This window comes from Oratosquilla oratoria, chromosome 4 (assembly GCF_046742065.1).
Source record: "Oratosquilla oratoria isolate Oo_2021 chromosome 4, ASM4674206v1, whole genome shotgun sequence".
Taxonomy (NCBI): Eukaryota; Metazoa; Arthropoda; class Malacostraca; order Stomatopoda; family Squillidae; genus Oratosquilla; species Oratosquilla oratoria.
Window position 1 is genome coordinate 23,438,423 of NC_134780.1, and position 18,074 is coordinate 23,456,496.

Sequence of the window (18,074 nt, forward strand, 5' to 3'; positions counted from 1 at the left end):
GTATGCTTTGACTTGGCTATTCCCCTCATATGGAAGAAAGCACATTTTTATATATGTATGTACAGTATTACTATATTCATGTGTTATTTCATAAATAAAAAGGGACATGTGGAACTGGAGAACTTAAATAAAAGGAAATTCAGCTTTCCAAAGAGTATGACCAATGGATAGTAAGAGTTCAAGACATACTTTGACAATGTGTGGAGATGTGATAACATGAGGATAGCCTGTATCACGTAAATCACATCTAGGTAAATACATGAGAGTACATAAAGGTTCTATACCTGGAGGCAGACAATGTCAGGCTTGTAAGTTAGAATCTCCTCCAGCATGCGAAAACGGCGTGTACTCCATTCTAGTGCCTTGGATGGGCATTGCACAAAGTTATCGTTGTTCACACCTAATGCTGTAATGACAAAATTCATTATAGTGTTGAAATTAGTACATGATTATACAGCAGTATAAAAAAAAAAAAAAAAAAAAAAAAAACACGTGATGATGCAAATGTTCTTTGCTATCATCACTTTTGTTCTCCAAGGAGTGTAATTGTTTTCAAAGGTTGTTATATTTAATAACTTACTAATTTTGATAAACATATGATCACCTGACAGGTATATTGGATTCAGCAATTTTTGGATGAAAAAAGGGGGTTATATCAATATTCATACAGGAAAGAGTGAGCATACTGACAGACCCCTGAAAAAGATTTATGCACACAAAGATCATTTATGGTTATCTGTAAGAGGTGGTCCTGTGAGATGGATGTCAGAGAGAATCATCTTAATGCCATCCATCTTCAAAACCCATCAAGACCCTCACTTCAGTCAGGAGGTGGAGCCCTAAGAGGCTGACACTGTATCCAGACTGGGCCTAAGATCTCTCTCTTTCCTCTAACTTTACACATAAGGAAAGCTGAGATTCCTATTGCTATAAACAGGTGACACATAAATAGTTCCACATTAATATGATGCAACCACTCCAATGTTATTTTTTTGAGGGAGATCCATGGAATGGCTGTGGGTTTCTAGTCAGTGAAACTTGATGCAACAAATATTATTATTATATACACACATAGAGGACAAGAGGTTTTGGAGAAACAGGTATTGCATGGTCCCCTATGGATGGGGCTTATAATTACTTACTAAGGTTAGAAGAAAGGTGGGCATGAAAGACAGAAGTAGAAATAAGATGCAACATTTCAGTGGGTGGGAAAAAGCCTTCACTTGTTTCTTGCTGGTGAGGAGGGTGTGTTAAACACTCAGTGGGACAAAAAATGAGACCATCCACAGGAAAGACAAACTCTCTACTACTCAATGGCTATCCAACCCCATTGTGAGTCATTAATTCTCATATTTGCTGTTTGTGGCATCCCAGCAAAGCTTGGAAATGGAAGCTCAATGAGCTAAGTGATGCCCTTGTGTTGTGGTTGCAGTCGAGTATCCCCCCTGGGACTAGCAAAACATCTCTTCAGAGAGACAAATTGACTAAAATGCTGGACTTGAATCTTCAAGTCAAGTATGTCCTCAACTGAGCAGCTACTACCTGGGCCAACACTGCACAGTCTTCAGCTGTCCCCCACAGTACCAATGTGGTGGATATGTATATTCTTCCATAACTCCTGAGACTGCTAGGTTGTAACCCAACTCTTAATCTCACCTTGGGATCTACGGTGAGTGGGGGCATAAGAGTGAATCTTTATAGTATGTATATGACATGTCGACATGACAATTCTGGTAGTGGTGGACTTGCAATCTGCCCCCATCAAATCCATCAAGCTTGCTATACAGGCATTTAGGGTAGATCAAACAAGGTATGAATATGTCCAGTCAGGCTCAGGGTAAAACTCAAGTGGGTTCTCTGTGTGGGTGCTGGAACATTATTTCCCTTTATCAATGGATCTCAAGAGGCTAAAAATGGATATCGTGGTTTTCTCTGCTGAGGTGGGGAGGCTGGGCACTGATGAGAGTAGTAGCTTGGGTTATGCCTGCTAGAAGTCAGGCCACGAGAATAGGGCCCATCTCTGGAAGAAGGGGGTAGCTATAGGCAAAGTTAGCTGACTAGAGTATATGATGCCAGTGAGATTGAAGCACACCTTGGGATTCATCTCTTATTGTAGTACAGTATATGCTCCTACTGAGGCACATGAAATTGAGAGATATACAAAGTCTGACTCTACAGTCAGCCAGTGCCTGACATGGGATAAACTTGTTTTGGGAAACCCCAATACAGTTACAGGCAACAACAGAGCTCCCAGTGAAGTATGGGTCTGGTGCCAGGACCACTAATAGTTCCCTTCTGATTTTTGCACAATCCAGAAGGTTAAGGATTACTGGTTTTTGGGTTCAGACAGCAGCCATACCGATGGACTTGGTAAAGCAACACCAGAGAAGTGACAAAGATTGATCACATTAGTTTTAGTACTCACTGGAGGATCTTACAAAGCTCCAGGGCATACCAGAGTGATGAGTTCTTTGAGGCTGATTACACATTTGTGATTGTAACACTTATGCTGCTTATCAAGCCCTGGAAAATCCTAAGAGGTACTCCACTGATGTGTATGCTAAAGAGTATGCAGGAGCAGTCTCCAATAGATTCCAAGTGTTTACTGCCCTTGAGAACCTTGAAGAACCTTCAAACATGAAACTGGCAGTTGTTGAGGAGTACACTGGGAAACATCCAAGGTTGAGGAAATGTGGTGTGTGAGACACTGAAAAATAGAGATGAGTCATGCTACCAGATTGGCTGGGAGCCTGAACTAATGTAGGCCTTGAAAATAATGTACTGGAGTTCTCTTGAGGAGGTATAAGCAGAGGTATGTCAAGGGCTTGAAGAAACTGTTCGAATTTTGTGACCCAGATGAACACTCTGTCCATAAAGCTGTTGAGCATATAATATCAGGCATGACCTGTTAAGTCGCCAATTGATCAACTCCTACTGCTTCATATTCTTGCAGAGTGTGAATGTGAGTTTCAACTGAGGCTCCCTGTAGCTTCTGTTTTTCTCCAAAAGGCATCCAATTTAGTACACTGTGAGATACTTTGGTATTTTCCGTTGATCTGTGGGATTACTCCAAAAATCATTGACCTGATGTCTGACCTATACACTGGGATAGTGGAGGAGCATGTCTGGCATCTTTCCTGTTAGCTCAGGAGTAAGGAAGGGCTATGTCTTCACCATGACACTGCATGGACTGGGTACTGGACAGCTGTTGATCAGTATCATTATGGAGCATCCACTGGCAACACTAAGGACAGTGACCTTGTTTTTGTTTATGTGCTTCTTGGGGAGTTATTGGAGATCCTGGACCAATACCAAGGGCCAGACATTAAGGAGATTACTGCATGAAATAGGTCTGTTCAAGCATATGACGAGGACATTGTGGTCTTGGATGGCTTTACATACATTGGTAGTACAGTCCACAATAGTAGTGGGTCATACTAGAAAGTCCTTTGAAGGACTGACATGTTCCATGGTGTTACAGACTTGCTCAATCAAAGCATACGACGTTGTATATTTTTATGCAGGAGGCCAAAGATCCAAATCTTTGGGTCACTTGTGCTCCATGTCTTGCAGTCTGGATGTGAAACATGGTACACTGAATGCTGACTTGAAGTGTATTGACATCTTTGGTACCAAATGACTGAAGAATCATGGGGAATCATTAGAATGACTTTGGATCAAACCAGTGACTACTCTATGAGGCTCAATCAAAATCTGCTATCAGCATAATTTATGAACATCAACTCTGGCTATATGAGCAGTTGGCACACTTCCCTAATGTCGATTACCTACAGGATGATCTCTAAAAGAGGAAGAGATGAAGGAGATTCTTACAGAACTCATGGATGGGGCACCGATCCTGCTAAGAGCTGTTTGGAATGAGAAGAATGAATGGGACTTGCTCAGAGAAACTAGGGAATAGCGCTGGTGTGACTGAAACATGCCCCCTGGCATATGTTCGTACCCAGGAGACAATTTGCAGTGGTAGGAGGGGATGGGCATAGTCGTTGTACCGAGTGTTTGTGTCTCAAGTACGTTTAGTGGCCTATTGACCACAGACCTCAACTCTGTCCAGCCATTACTTCGCGAGGACCGTGGTGTCGGGACGGGACAGGGCCGGAACGGACATCTACGTAGGACCTATGCTAGGGAGCTTCCGATGTGGTTGTGGGTGATCCGTACCTCCAGAAGGCCATTGCCAAACACTTAGTCGATGTTCCCGGACAGGGCCACCTTTAGAGTGTGTTTCACGGTCTTGAAAGCCGCTTCCACGAAGGCATTGGACTGAGAAAAGTGGGGCGTAGACATGACGTGGCAGACTCTCCAAGGCTCTAGGAATCCAGTGAGTTCTGGTGAACTGCGTGCCATCATCCGTTCTGAGATATACGGGTACGTCTTGGTCGCAGGAGATGTACTGGAAATGATTAATTGTTGCAGCAGGGCACCTCCAGAGGGCAGCCCGAAAGGCTGTCGACGTCAAAGAAGGATTTCACAGTGGTGCTGAAGAGGTCAGTTGGGACAAACTCAAATGGCCTGATGGGACTGTCGTCGCAAGGGATTCTGCTGTTGACTGGGGGGCAAGACTCGGCTTGGCTCACAGTCGTGGACGGTACTGACGACGTCTGAGATGGGTTAATACACCGTTTGTCTCACGCGTCGCTTGGCGCTCTCCACTCCACAATGGCTGTCATGTAATGATGCATGGACAACCACTCAAACGGTGTACAGGAGGATATCATCAGATAACAGGTCCTTTCGTACCTTCCAGTATGGACGCAGGACGGTGTGGAGGTCGTAGCGTTCGCGAGGTCCCAGGACGTACACTCTGGAGAAGCTTGGTGTAGGGGGGTTCGTTCCAGGCCACTCTTCAGTACTAGGTCGCCTCCATGGGGTGGATCCGCCAGGGCGCTCAATCTAGCAGATGTAGGTTGCCAAAGGCACAAGAAGGAATCTACGGGCTACTGGATAACGCAACTTCTAGTGGAAAGACCAATATCGGTGCTGAGAAGTTTGTTCTCAGGCATCGGGTGGCCTATGGAAGTACGAGATAGAACATCGGGGATACACAGCTCGTCTGCCGGCAACGCTGGGATGAAGACGAAAGCTGAGGTTCTTCCCATTTAGACGTTGAATATGAGGAATTTCGATGACGCCCAAAGAGTAGTCAGTACAGGGATTAGTGGAAGATGGTCCATGACAAGGTTGAAATACTGAAGGTGTACTGGGTAGAACTTGCACTTCGTCATGACCTACACTACAACCAGTAACTCTATGTCGATTGTAGCGTGGCGAGTCTGTATAAGTGGAAAAATAGTAACTCACCCTGGAGGAGACTGGAAGTACTTCCGCCGTGGCCCTGCAGGAAGGCATAGCCAATACTGTACAGGTAAATGTATGCAGACTGGGTGGGGGAGGCCGGGTCGAAGGTGGCAAGGATAGATGGACTCGACAGAGCCACCTTGATTTTGTAGCACATTTAATCGTGGTCAGGGGTCTAAGTGAGGGTCATCTATGGACTTAGCAAGGGACGGAGGTGGGCGGCGGTAGTTAAGGCGAACGGCAAGACTTCTGACTATTGCTTCATGAAGCCTACTTGAGATCAGTGAAGTTGGCAGGCACGAAGAAATCCACAACGGCGCGGACCTTCTTAGGTTCTCCCGCATTGCCGTCCTTGAAGATCCGGCAGCCACAAAACGACACTGCATCTGGGCAGAACGTTGTCAGAGCGCTGGAGGTGAATGAAGTACAAGTAGTCTTTGTTGTACAGGAGGACGTCGTCCACTACCTGGAATACCCTCTCGTCCCGGAGACAGAAGGCATCTCTCATGGTGGCGAAGACCATAGGGGCACGGCAGTAACAGAAGCGTCCGTAGGGCGGGATGAACGTGGGCAAAGGCTAATCCTTAACTATGGGGGATTTGCCAATAGGTGAACAGGGCGTCGACCGGCCTGTAATACTTAACCCTTGGGTCCACGCTCCGTGTAGCCATGAAAAGCGTTGGGTGAAGGGTGGGTAGAGCACGATACTTGACTGTTGATCAATGGGTGATGTCAGGGGGACGGGTCGTCAACCGGAGGTGGGGATTAAGACTTCCTGGACTACCATGTAGACTAATCCCCCCTTTAATTGCAGTATGGAAAGCGAAAGAGGTCAATAGGGGTTTGAATACCAAAGGGCTGAGCTTTCTCCTTCAGGTGGATGGATCCTCGTCAGTGGATCTGTCATCGTCTTCAGAGGCTTGTCTTGGTACTCCGTTAGGAAGAATTCTCTCGCAGCTGAAGGGGGCGTTGTCCTCTGGTGCTGAGGTGGGAGTGGCGTGAAGTAAGCAGAGGATGTCGGTATATCGTCGTCTGATTCACTGACTAGTAGTGGTGTGCTGCGGATCATCCGTGACCTTGGCGCGATGCCTCTCTTCAGTGATCTCATGACAACAAAGGCGTGGCTACGGAACTCGACACGTCGATCCAACCGAAATGGGTCCTCTCACTGCAGGAATCTCCGCCTAGAAGGAACCCACTACGCCAGGCATCTCGGAACCGTCGTCGTAATACTTCAGTCTGGTTTCAAGTTACACTTAGTCAAGCATTACCTCGATGTAGCCTGACACATTGCCGTGGATAACTGCGACGAACCACGCCAAGAGCGCGTTTTCTTTGCAACCTCTAATGTTTATTTGGAGGATCAGGTGTAAAGTTAATTCCACTAGGGCAGTGGTCCTCAAACTATCTGATGAGATGGAACGACATTTTTCTTTCTAATATACCAGGAACCGGTACCATATTTGTGCCATATTACTAATTACATCATACTGGAAATAATCTTATTAATGTAATTGTTTATTTGTATACTGGCTAAATAATTGCATGTCAGAACATTATTAAATAAAACCCACATACTTTCCTTACAATGTTATTCTTAAACAGTTGTAGAAATTAAGCTACCTACAGCTAAGTGTTTGACACGAGAAAGAAAATTTTTCTCTGTGTAATTTTTGGAAATTATCATACATGAAAATTATTATGTATCCCATAGATGTTTATGCTTGGTGAACATAACTAGTGATTTTCCGAGGACAATAACTGTTGCCTTGACTCTAACAGAAAAAGTGTAGCCAGTAACTAGTAAAAATTCTTGGGTCCTTCCATATCTCTCTTTGAGAAGCTCTGGACTGCTGTCTCTGTTATGCTTGTGTGGATCTGTTTCTATGTCGGGGATTGAGAGGAACAGTTACTGGTTATTAACTCCCGTATGGAAAAGCAGAAGGGAATGGTTGAATTTGGAAAAAAAAAAAGATAAAGTGCAAGTTCCTAAGGGCTGCAACTACATGTGGAGGAAAGGGGGTTGGTGGATATTGATGTTGGGTAGTTGGGAGATTATTCTGACATCCAACTCGCATTCATCACTGGTAGATACTCATCGCTGGATCTTTTATCTTGAGACAGTGGTGTAAAACAAAGCCCACCATGCCACCCATGTTTTAGTTGAAAGTATGATTCTTCTGTTTCTTTACCTTGCGAGAGGACATTCCACTGCATCATACGGATGGGGTTAGCTGCGGAGAGTGGGTTTTCGCCCTCTGGCGTCCTCGTCGGGGAGTTCGAGGGCAGAGTCAGGTACTTGCGGGGTGGTAGAGATGGCAGATCCACCAAGTGGCTCTTGACCCAGGCCAAAAGTTGCTCCTGACTTAGGTCAGCAGGCACTTGGAGGTTGTCATCCTGGTGATCTGTGTTGGCGATCTTGGGCGTGGACGTGAAGCTACCCATCCTGCAAAGAGGTATCACATGATATTAGAGGATATATTGTTGTATACAGGTTAAATGTGTGGAGGACAAATAGTTTACCGTTACGTCCGCCTTTACTGCTCTCTACGGGGACATTAATTGTATGTTATCTTACATCTATATCTACCTATAGTAGGTGACTTCTGACCCTGCCTAACAATGATTTAGTGCTTACAACTATACTACCACAGAGATTAACCATACTCTTCCTAACAAGACGTCTTTCCCTCTGAACCTTGGTGTAATATCTAACCACATAGAGTTCTAGAAATCTACAGCAGCAGAGCTCAGCTTAGCACAAGGATGCCACGTGGCGGCAGCGGTGGGACAAGCAGCTTTCACTTGCAACAAGTCAAGCTGTGACCTGTGGACTATCTGACCAATGTATCGTAACCTTGGTTCTACTTATCAAAATCCTGTGTATACCGTAAGACTACAAAACTATAAGTTTAGAAGATAAGGCATGTGAGGAAACAGGCACAGTAAGACTAGGAAATTTAACTTGGAGGAAAAAGCACGTGAACTAGACAGACAACACCAACTGATTCAAACTATTCAGCTATTCAAAAACGTTGTTCACTTGTGCTGTCTCCTTGCCCATAAACTCACTCTCCTTACGTTCCACCCCTGACCTTAAAGTGGGGTTGGATCTGCTGCTCCACAAATATTGTGACACAAGAACTAAATGTCAGATGGTAAGGTCACAATTTTATAATAATGAATAAATTAAGAGTGAAATGTACTCGAAACAATGCTTAAAAAAACTTGTATGTAATTTATACTATTCCTAGTACCACAATGACAACCATAGATTATTTGTCTAACGCAAGCACATTGGTCACAAAAATACTCTACGCGTGGAAAATATTAAAGTATAATCCTGTCCTTTCAGTCTGAACGTCGCCTTGCGTGAAGATGCTGACAACTTCAATTACCTATCAACTCTGCGCGGATTGAATATGAGTTATTTCATCATTCTACATTATTTCTATGTGTTCTGTGTTTGTGTGTATAACATAACTGGTATCACTGCTGGGTGCTACACATGCATGGATAAAGTCAACCATAGAAAATGGGAAATTCACTCCTTGAATCTACGGGTGCATTCAAAATAGAAATGCAGTAATAAATACACTTTATAATTGTAATTATGATTATAATTAAGAAAACATTAATTGGTATTTATACAACTTAACATAACCCATTTTTACTATGTCACATAAATACGTGACCACTCAGAATCCTACCTGAGGGAGTGGGTGAGTTTGCGCATGGAAGGCGGCACCGTGCCCTGACGAAGAATCACGCCATCTACCCCAACGTCGGCCACTCGACCCAGCAGCTTCGGGCTGAGGCCCACCTCCTCGACGACACTCATGGTGCCTATCCCCACAGGCCCTCCTACCTCGACAGACCCAACACCCATTGTCTGCGGTGACGGGTCGAGGGAACGCGGAAACTGGTGTCTTGACTGCGCGGTGAGAGTTTGGCGCGCGAGAGGAGGAAACACAACACAAGCGAGGCGCTGTCACAATCGCGCGGGAAAGTCGATGCACCGACAATTTTGCCTTGCAATGTTCAACGCTCTTGCTTTGGTACCGGACCTTTCACCGACACAAAGGTTGTTCAGTTCTGCTATACTCGCTGACGATGACGAATAAAAGTAAAATACGATGTGAAAATAGAAAGTGATGTGTGTATATATATACATGCAGAAACCTCCTGTAGAGTCCATATGCAAAGAAAGGAGAAAATCAAAGTTGAAAAAAGACATAATTAAATCGTGTTTAATTTCCGACACAAACGAAAAAAATACCCATAAACCATGAACATTTCAAGCGTGATAAACGATTACCAGATTTAATTATTAAACAATCATTAAATGGTTATCATTAACAACAATTACAATTTTAGACAATTAGCGGAGGGTCACGGACAGTTGAGATCAAGTCACGAGCTGTGTTCCACTGTCCCACAGCTTTTACACATTGTACTGTTTGTTTGAAGTTGTAAAGAACGAAAGATCTTGCCTCCTCAACTTCACTTCTCTCCCGAGAAGAGTAATGTCGTAGCACATTAGTAAAATAAGACTTGTCTCCCACTATCAGAAAATAAAATAAGAAATAAATATATCCATATGGTTCGACCACTTTCTGTGGTCCTCTTCTGCTGAAGAGGATCACAGAGTGGTCGAAATATACGGATATATTCATTTCTTAACTTATTCTCTGATAGTAGGAGACAAGTCTTATGTGTGTATATATATATATATATATATATATATATATATATATATATATATATATATATATATATACATACACACGCAAACACATTTTCTATCATCACACGATGACTTGCAGGGCTTGAACTTCCCGGCCCCTACCCCCACACACAAAGAAATACAAAATATCACATAACAGACTGTTGTGCCAACAAGACAAGTGCAACGGCAGCAAAACCCCAATTTTATTTCCTATTGTGTGGCAATCGGAACACTTTCAGATTTACGACCAGAGAAGAACCGTAATCAGAGGCAAGTTCTAAAAGAATGGAGTGATGATGATGACCAACGAGAAGATCTCAAAGTCGGCTAAGAACGTAGGTCATGTCCTTATGATACACTATTGCCAACACCCGTTACTTGTTATATCAACACGTTTTTGTTTAGCCTCCAAGAAAAGATATAAATCAGATAAGAATAACAACTAGATTAATGAATAAAAATGAAAATGATTGTGACGAAATTGTGCCTAAATGCATACTGAATACTTGATGACTAAAGAAACATTTGCATTAAGTTCCAATAATGTGTGGTCAAGGTTGTGAATTCGCGACAAACGTATACAGAAATGCTGTCTAGGAGGAGTAAGAGGAGGAGGAGGTAAAGATGTCCAAGTGACCATTCGGAGTGAAAATTGAAAATAAACGATCTTGTCAATAGACACGCGTGGCCCAGCGGATACCGTGTCGAACTCATGAGCACATGGTCGTGAGTTATATTCCCGGGACCCGCTGCGTACTTGTATTGGTTCCCGATGGCCCTGGCCAGGTGGGGAGGCGATCCAAACATCGGCCTAAGAAACCCAGCGGCTTGCCAAAACTGACAGGGCTTGCCGTACCACGGGTTTCTCACTTCGAGGTAAAATGATGAATTTAAGCAACGTCAATCTGGTGTGGGGAGGGAGGTTGTTCGTATGAAGGAGTCTGGGGAGAATAATTACCTAATTAGGTTAGATTGGTTAAGCTATGGTAGGTTAAGGTGGTGTAGGGTGGTTAGTTTAGGTTAGGTCAGGTTGATTTGGTTAAAAACGAAGAACAATGTGAATCAAAACAAATATTGTTTTCGTATTATTTTGTGGACACATGGAAAATTGTACAGGTGGGTTTATCTTCTTTGATTCATATAATCTAAGATAAGACTTGTTATTGAGGTCTGAACAGGACATACGCACTGAGTTACATGACTTTCAATACTAGCCCAATAGCAGAAAGGAAGGAAGAAGAGGAAAAAGAAGATGACGACGACGAAGAAGAAGAAGAACAGCGAGATCAAACTGGTGGTATTTTTCTTTATTTATTTTTCTGAATATACCTGGTATGCTGTTCTCTTATTTCAGTGACCTACGTTTTCTTTATGATTTCTTTACCTTTACCAAAAGACCAATGAGCGTATTCTACCATGAAATGCTGTTTTATGTAAAGAGGAAAGATGACAAATGGATGACTTTGTAAAAAGAAATGTTTGTAGGTGACCTTCAAGGAAGAAGATGAAGAAGGAGAAGGAGGAGAGGGAGAAGAGGAAGAAGAATAAAAGAGGAAAAAAAGGACGAAGAAGAAAATGAATAATAATAGTAATAATGATAATAAGAAGACGAAGGAGGAGGAGAAGAGAAAGAAGAAGAAGAAACGACGCTGAACACAAAAAACGGCATGAATAATTTACAAGACAACAAAACGGAGCAGGTTCCGGAAAACCAACATTAGACGATCATTATGACATGTCGTTAACATGCCTGACTGCCACCTTTTGGATTTCCTGCCCGTAAAAAAAAAAAAAAAAAAGTCATGCAGCAGGTTTCAGGCTTAGCAGTACATTGCAGGAGCCCCGCTCTATCCCCTGTGAAGCGATACAGACCCTCACTACAGTGTTCCGGCTTGGTAAATTTGTTATGATGGTGGAAAAATGCATATGAGGGCTCGAGCATGTTCGAATATCTGTGATTGCGAATGGAGTCTGAAACCAATGTTCCATCAGCTCGATTATTGTGATTAAGTGCTAACACTAAAACACAACACTGGTATACGGCTCCTCAGCTATCCACCATTGCAGTATGGGTTGTGACGTCATCAAAATACAGCAGTTGGCAAATCAGATTTAATAATTTCCTACATTATCATTCCTTGACCATTTAGGGAAAAGAAACGATATAAAGTGTTACTCTGACTACTACAGTGACTTAAAGTGTAAAGTGTGATTACTGAAAAATAACGCGAAAAAATTATATCCCAAAAACCTGACGACGAATATCAGAGTAGTAAATCTTTGCGTATTCAACAGATCTTTGGGTAGAAAACCTACGAAAGCGCTAAGTTTAATGAATTGGCTACAATGGTGCGAATCGACCTCTCTCCCAACTGAAGAGAGAGAGAGGGAGGGAGAGAGAGAGAGAGGGAGGGAGAGAGAGAGAGAGGGAGAGAGGGAGGGAGAGAGAGAGAGAGGGAGAGAGTGTATAACCGTAGTTTTCCATACATAAGGGTCAACTCACACTAAATGAAAAAAATAACAGAAGCAAACTTAGAATGTTTTTAGCAACAACGTATGTCACGAAAGCCTTGGCTACTCACTCTCAACAGATCGGGTGCACTCAGCCATTGTTGAGAGGGTGAAATGGGCCATCTCGGTCGCCAACTGGCAGCGGGTGTTTATTTTTATGATTATATTTAGATATATGAATGTGTTAGGGTGGGTGGGCAACCTTTGGCACGCGTGCCGCCAATCCAACGATTTTCTCTAGCATGCGAAAACCTGCGCCCTATTAGCATGGCAAAACGACTAATATATATATATATATATATATATATATATATATATATATATATATATATATATATATATATATACATATATATATATAATCACTCGATATATTTCACACCTAGTCAACACTATAAATCACAATAATATTTAATTTTCACTGCTCCAGGATGACTTTATTTTATAATTCGAAAAGGATCTCCCAATACAATATATATATATATATATATATATATATATATATATTATATATATATATATATATTATACATATATACATACATACATATATATATATATATATATATATATATATATATATATATATATATATATATGTATATTTGCAATAAAGATTGGGACGATTCAGGCACGCAGACCTAGAAAGGTTGCCCATCTCTGTATTGTTCATGGTAACGCGTGTACGCGTTTGTACGTATAAACACATCGACTGCAGAAACTAAGAACATCAAACACTGGAGAAAAGAAAGGAAAGGGGCAATAGGAATATTTTGAAAAAATACATCCTGGACAACCGAATTTTTCTCAGACGACATATATTATATATGTACAGTATATGGTAGTTATAGCAATTTATGTATCCATTTAGAAATTGCAAAGTGATGCGTAATTGGAAGTTACACGAAACAACCAATTTGAAAATACAAAAAGAAACTGAACGTAAAAATAAGTAAAATAAAATAATAATAATGATGATAATAATAATGATGAAAAAAGTAATAATAATAATAGCAACAATAACGATGCATTATTTGCCAAGACTCAATGAACGTCTAAACAACGAATAAACAGAAAGCAAAATCTACCGACCTAAACCAAAAGAATAGTATTTAATCCAATTTACATTGAAATAGGCGATTGCACAGTCACCTCACGCGAGCACGCGCACACAAGATAAACACATATCACATAGGTATGTATTCATGCAAACTGTACATATGTGGACGTAGTTGTGAATTTATGAGACGTATTCTCGTGCGCATATTATTTGTGGTTGGTCAAATGTTTGGTTTTACCAGCTCGACATGTTTTGGGTCTTCAGATTAACACTTTACACGTCAGGAAGTCTCTTTTCGTTATTCTGGCTCCTGTCAGGTTATTTTATTCATCCCTGTGATTCCCATCTCACCTTGGTGAGATGGGAAGATATGGCAACGTCGCATGCGATCTAGAGCATTTAATTGTACCACACCAATTATCATAACTCTTTCAGTACGATAGAAAACAAATAATTATATAAATAAACGAATAAATAAAAATAGTCTGCCCACAGTGCCTAGAGATGGAATACGGTATTTGACGACAATGAAACGCTTATCATCTTGTCCTTGACGGAGTTCGTTCAAGGTATTGAATTTGATCGAGTTCATTTTTGTTTTGTTATTGTTAGCAACATTACGGCAAAACGGTTCATCTAATTGATATCGAATTTTCATAAAAGGTGGGCAATGGTTCTTATATAATTCTATTAAAATTTCATGAGTAATTGGGTCAAGGACAAGGTCACCCAAAAAACGAAGAATTTTTTTTTTTTCGCTCAAACTTCCTCAAAAATGGTCCGATTAATTTCGAACCAAAACCAAACTGATCTTTATCTTAACTCTTCCAATCTCTCAACATCACAATAGATACATAGCTTGACCTTCGGTGACCTTGAGGGGTCAGATTCAAGGTCACACCTATTTAGTGGACCTTAATACGAAAATGGTTGCAGAGCGAGATAGGTATTTACAATCATGAACAACATATACAGTATAAGGCTACATATGGCCTTATCTTTACCATGATAGATAAACAAATATTCTTTTTTAAACAATTACCGCTTAGTACCACTTGTTTCTTTACTTTATCACTCTTAAATCATTAACCGTCATTCATTGTAAGAACACTCGTATTTATATATGTATAAGTAAAAAGATGAACAAGTCAAAACTGTTAAAAGACAGTTGCGAGGCGATCGGGTCTTTCATAGTACGACAGGAGGTCCTATACTCGGTTGAATGGAATCGATTGATGCTGACGAGAATTAAATATATCTGGATGTCATCGTTATAAAAAATACTGTAGAGCCACATTTCCCTTTCACAGAGATCGAATGACAAGGATAGATTGTCAACTGTCAAAGAAAGTGACAGCTGGAGAAAGAACTGATGAACAGATGACGGTCGGCTTCCATAGGGGCTGACAGTCATCCGGAGCAGGAACTAACAGCCAGATGGAGTCTGCTGACACAGTGGTCCACAGTCTACTGACGCAGGAGCTGACACAAGGGCTGATAGTCAGCTGTTGCAGAACCCAATATTCAGCTGATTCAGGAACTGAAAGTCAGTTAACAGCTGACGCAGGTAATGGCAGTCAGCTGATAGAATCGGACAATTAGGTGACAGAAACTGACACCAGGCTGACAACTGACAAAAAAGGGGGAGAGGAGAGACTGACAGTTCGGAGTGTAAACTGAGGGACGATGTCCATCTTGAGGACACAGGTCCTCCTCTTTCTCCTCCTCCTCCTTCGTGGGTGAGATGAAGAGGAACAAGAACGGATCCTTTGACGAGGTCTCCAAAAAGGGAGGATTGTGCAACAATAGGGCAGTCCTGGGAATCCTCCCTAGGTCTTCTTCCTCCTCCTCCTCCCTCTTTCTCCTCCTTTCTGTCTTCCCCTCCATCTCCTTCTTCACTCCCTTTTCCTGCTTCTTCCTTCTCCTCTTCCTTCCTCTCTCCATCCTCCTCCCTCTCTTCTCCTCTTCCTTCCTCTCTAATCTTTCTCCCCTTCCTCCTTCCATCCTCCTTCCTCTCTTCTCTTCCTTCCTTCCTAATAATTCTTCCCCTCCTCCTTCCTCTCTTCTCCTCTACCTTCCTCCTTCCTCTCTTCTACTCTTCCTTCTTCCCTAATCTTTCTTTCTTTCCTCTTTCCATTCTCCTTCCTCCACCCTCTCCTCTCCTTTTCCTTCCTCCCTAATCTTTCTCCCTTTCCTCCTTCCTCCTACCTCCTCCAACTCTTCTCTTCCTTCCTCCCTAATCTTTCTCCCCTTCCTCCTCCCTCTCTTCTCCTCTTCCTTCCTCTCTAATCCTTCTCTTCCTTCCTCCCATCTTCCCCTCCCCCCGGGGAAGAACAGCTCTCCACCAACAGGATCTCCCAGTCTCCCGGGCGCCACCTCACCCCGGTAGCAGCCCCCGGGGGGGAGGGGGGAGGGGGAGGGGGGGGGTTGGAACCGCAGACTGAACTTGCCCGAGAGTGAGCGGGAGTGCAACCGGCAAAACCCAGGGAAGAGGATTTCCTTTGCGGCCTTGAGCAACTTCGAGGGGTCTTCCCCGTTCATCGGTAACTAATAAACCTAACAACAGGTGTCATCACGTCCTCCTCCTCCTCCTCCTCCTCCTCTTTCTCTTCCTTCTCCTCCCCTTCCTCATCCTCTTTCTCCTCCTACTTCCCTTCTTTTCTTCATCTTGCTCCTCCTCGTCCTCGTCCTCCTCCTCCTCCTTCACTCCTCCTACTCCTTCTCCTCTTCCTACTCCTTTTCCTCTTCTTCTTCCTCTTGCTCCTCTTCTTCTTCCTCTACCTCCTTTTCCTCTTCTTCTTCATCTGGTTCCTTCTCCTCCTCCTTCCCTTCTTCCTTTTCCTCTTTCTCCTCTTCTTCTTCCTTTTCCTCTTCTTCCTCCCTCAGGATGTAGCTGTTCAGCGATAACTAGCGCTTCTGTCCTTGGAAGACAACGACGGTAAAGGGAGTTGTTAAAGGGAGGGGTTAAAGGGAGGGTAGAGGAACGGAGGGCAGCGCAGAAATTAAAAATTATGAGCTTTCTTTTCCGAGTGGAGATCAATCTCCAAGCACAAGTGAGTCCTGCGTGCATCTGCTCCGTAGGGGTGCCCACGATGTCCCTAATAAATACTGCACAAAACTTAGGGAATGAATGAATACCCTCTCCCCCTCGCGCACATGGGGGGGGGGGGCTCTAAAGGCGACTGACGGCGGGGGGGGGGGAGTATTTGAGAAGTAATCCCTACGGAACAGAGTAACGTAGTATTCTTTCACGACTGGAGATTACCCTCTCTCTCTCTCTCTCTCTCTCTCTCTCTTTTTAACTAAGTGTCTTTTTGCTCTTTTTATTTCAATCTCTCTCCTTAGTCACCTCTACTTGTCCCCCAAGGACGGAAGCAAGCACTGGTATTACTGCCAAACAACATACTAAAACGCAAGGAAGGAGGAGGAGGAGGAGGAGGAGGAGGAAGAGGAGGAAGATGATGAGGAGGAGGATGCAAAGTTAGGGAAAATCCCATCAAATATATTTTCCGGTTCTCAAGCATGACTGACTGAAATCCTTGCGTATTCGGGGTCTTCCCCTTCTTCCTCCTCCTCCACCCTCCTCTTCCTCCTCCTCCTCCTCCTCTCGGCAGACACGGAAATGAAACTTGGCCCAAGTCGTGACTTGGAGTCGCTTCAATTGGATAAAATCGTTTAATTCAATTCAAACGCCCTTCAATCCTAGAGTTGGTTATCACAACGAGCTATTTTTCCTCCGACCTCCAATCAATCGGCGGTACGGCCCACCTCCAACACTTTTTCCGCCGTCAAATCACTCTGGCAAACTATTTTGTTGTTCTCAACAGTTTACATAGAATGTTATTTGATATGATGGAGGACAATGACTTCCTCCAGTATATCAGATTCCTTGCCGTGAGCTGCGAATTCTGCTCCAAGAGTCGGAGGAAAAATAGCCCAGTGTGATAGCGCCTTCAGGCTTCATCCTCCATCTTCCACACTTTCCTTCAACCTCCCACTCCCACTCCCACTCCACCTCCACTCCCACTCCAGTGACCCCTTTCACTTTCTCCCCCCCCCCGCCCCCCGTTTCCTCCCTTCCTCGTCTCCTGGCGTCATCACACTGCTGAGAAAACAAAATAGTTTGCCATGATGGCGGAAAAATTGCCGGAGGTGGGCAGTACCGCCGATGAGTCGGAGGTCGGAGGAAGAATAGCCCAATGTGATAAAGCTTTAACATAGTGAGATTTTATACATTCTATTAAGGCTAGTGTCGCCAGCTGATTTTATTCAGTTATTTTTTATTTTGACATTGGGCACGACGGCGTCTCGACATCAATGTAATAAAATCGTCTGACGACATCTAAAGAATATACGAGATTAAGGCCCTGTTCACACTAGCGGTTGAGACAGCGGCGGCTTAATTACAGTGTAAGTCAATGGATGCGTTCACACACAACCGCGCAGTTTTTCCTT

At 43.1% G+C, this 18,074-nt stretch overlaps 1 protein-coding gene across 8 annotated transcripts in view; it reads right to left on the bottom strand.

The window, feature by feature from the left end:
* The window catches only part of LOC143024672 (nocturnin-like), a 254,786-nt gene that overhangs the window by 13,694 nt on the left and 223,018 nt on the right, over positions 1-18,074 (bottom strand). For 3 of the 8 annotated variants that reach the window (XM_076183661.1, XM_076183660.1, XM_076183662.1), the window contains exons 2-4: positions 9,030-9,426; positions 7,512-7,765; positions 285-406 (exon numbers count right to left, since the gene is read on the bottom strand). In XM_076183661.1, coding sequence (XP_076039776.1) covers positions 285-406; positions 7,512-7,765; positions 9,030-9,208 — 555 coding nt within the window. In that variant the 5' untranslated portion in view covers positions 9,209-9,426. Of the gene's footprint in view, positions 1-284; positions 407-7,511; positions 7,766-9,029; positions 9,505-18,074 lie in introns of all 8 variants that reach the window. The other 5 variants (XM_076183663.1, XM_076183655.1, XM_076183656.1 and 2 more) reach the window with 2 other exon arrangements.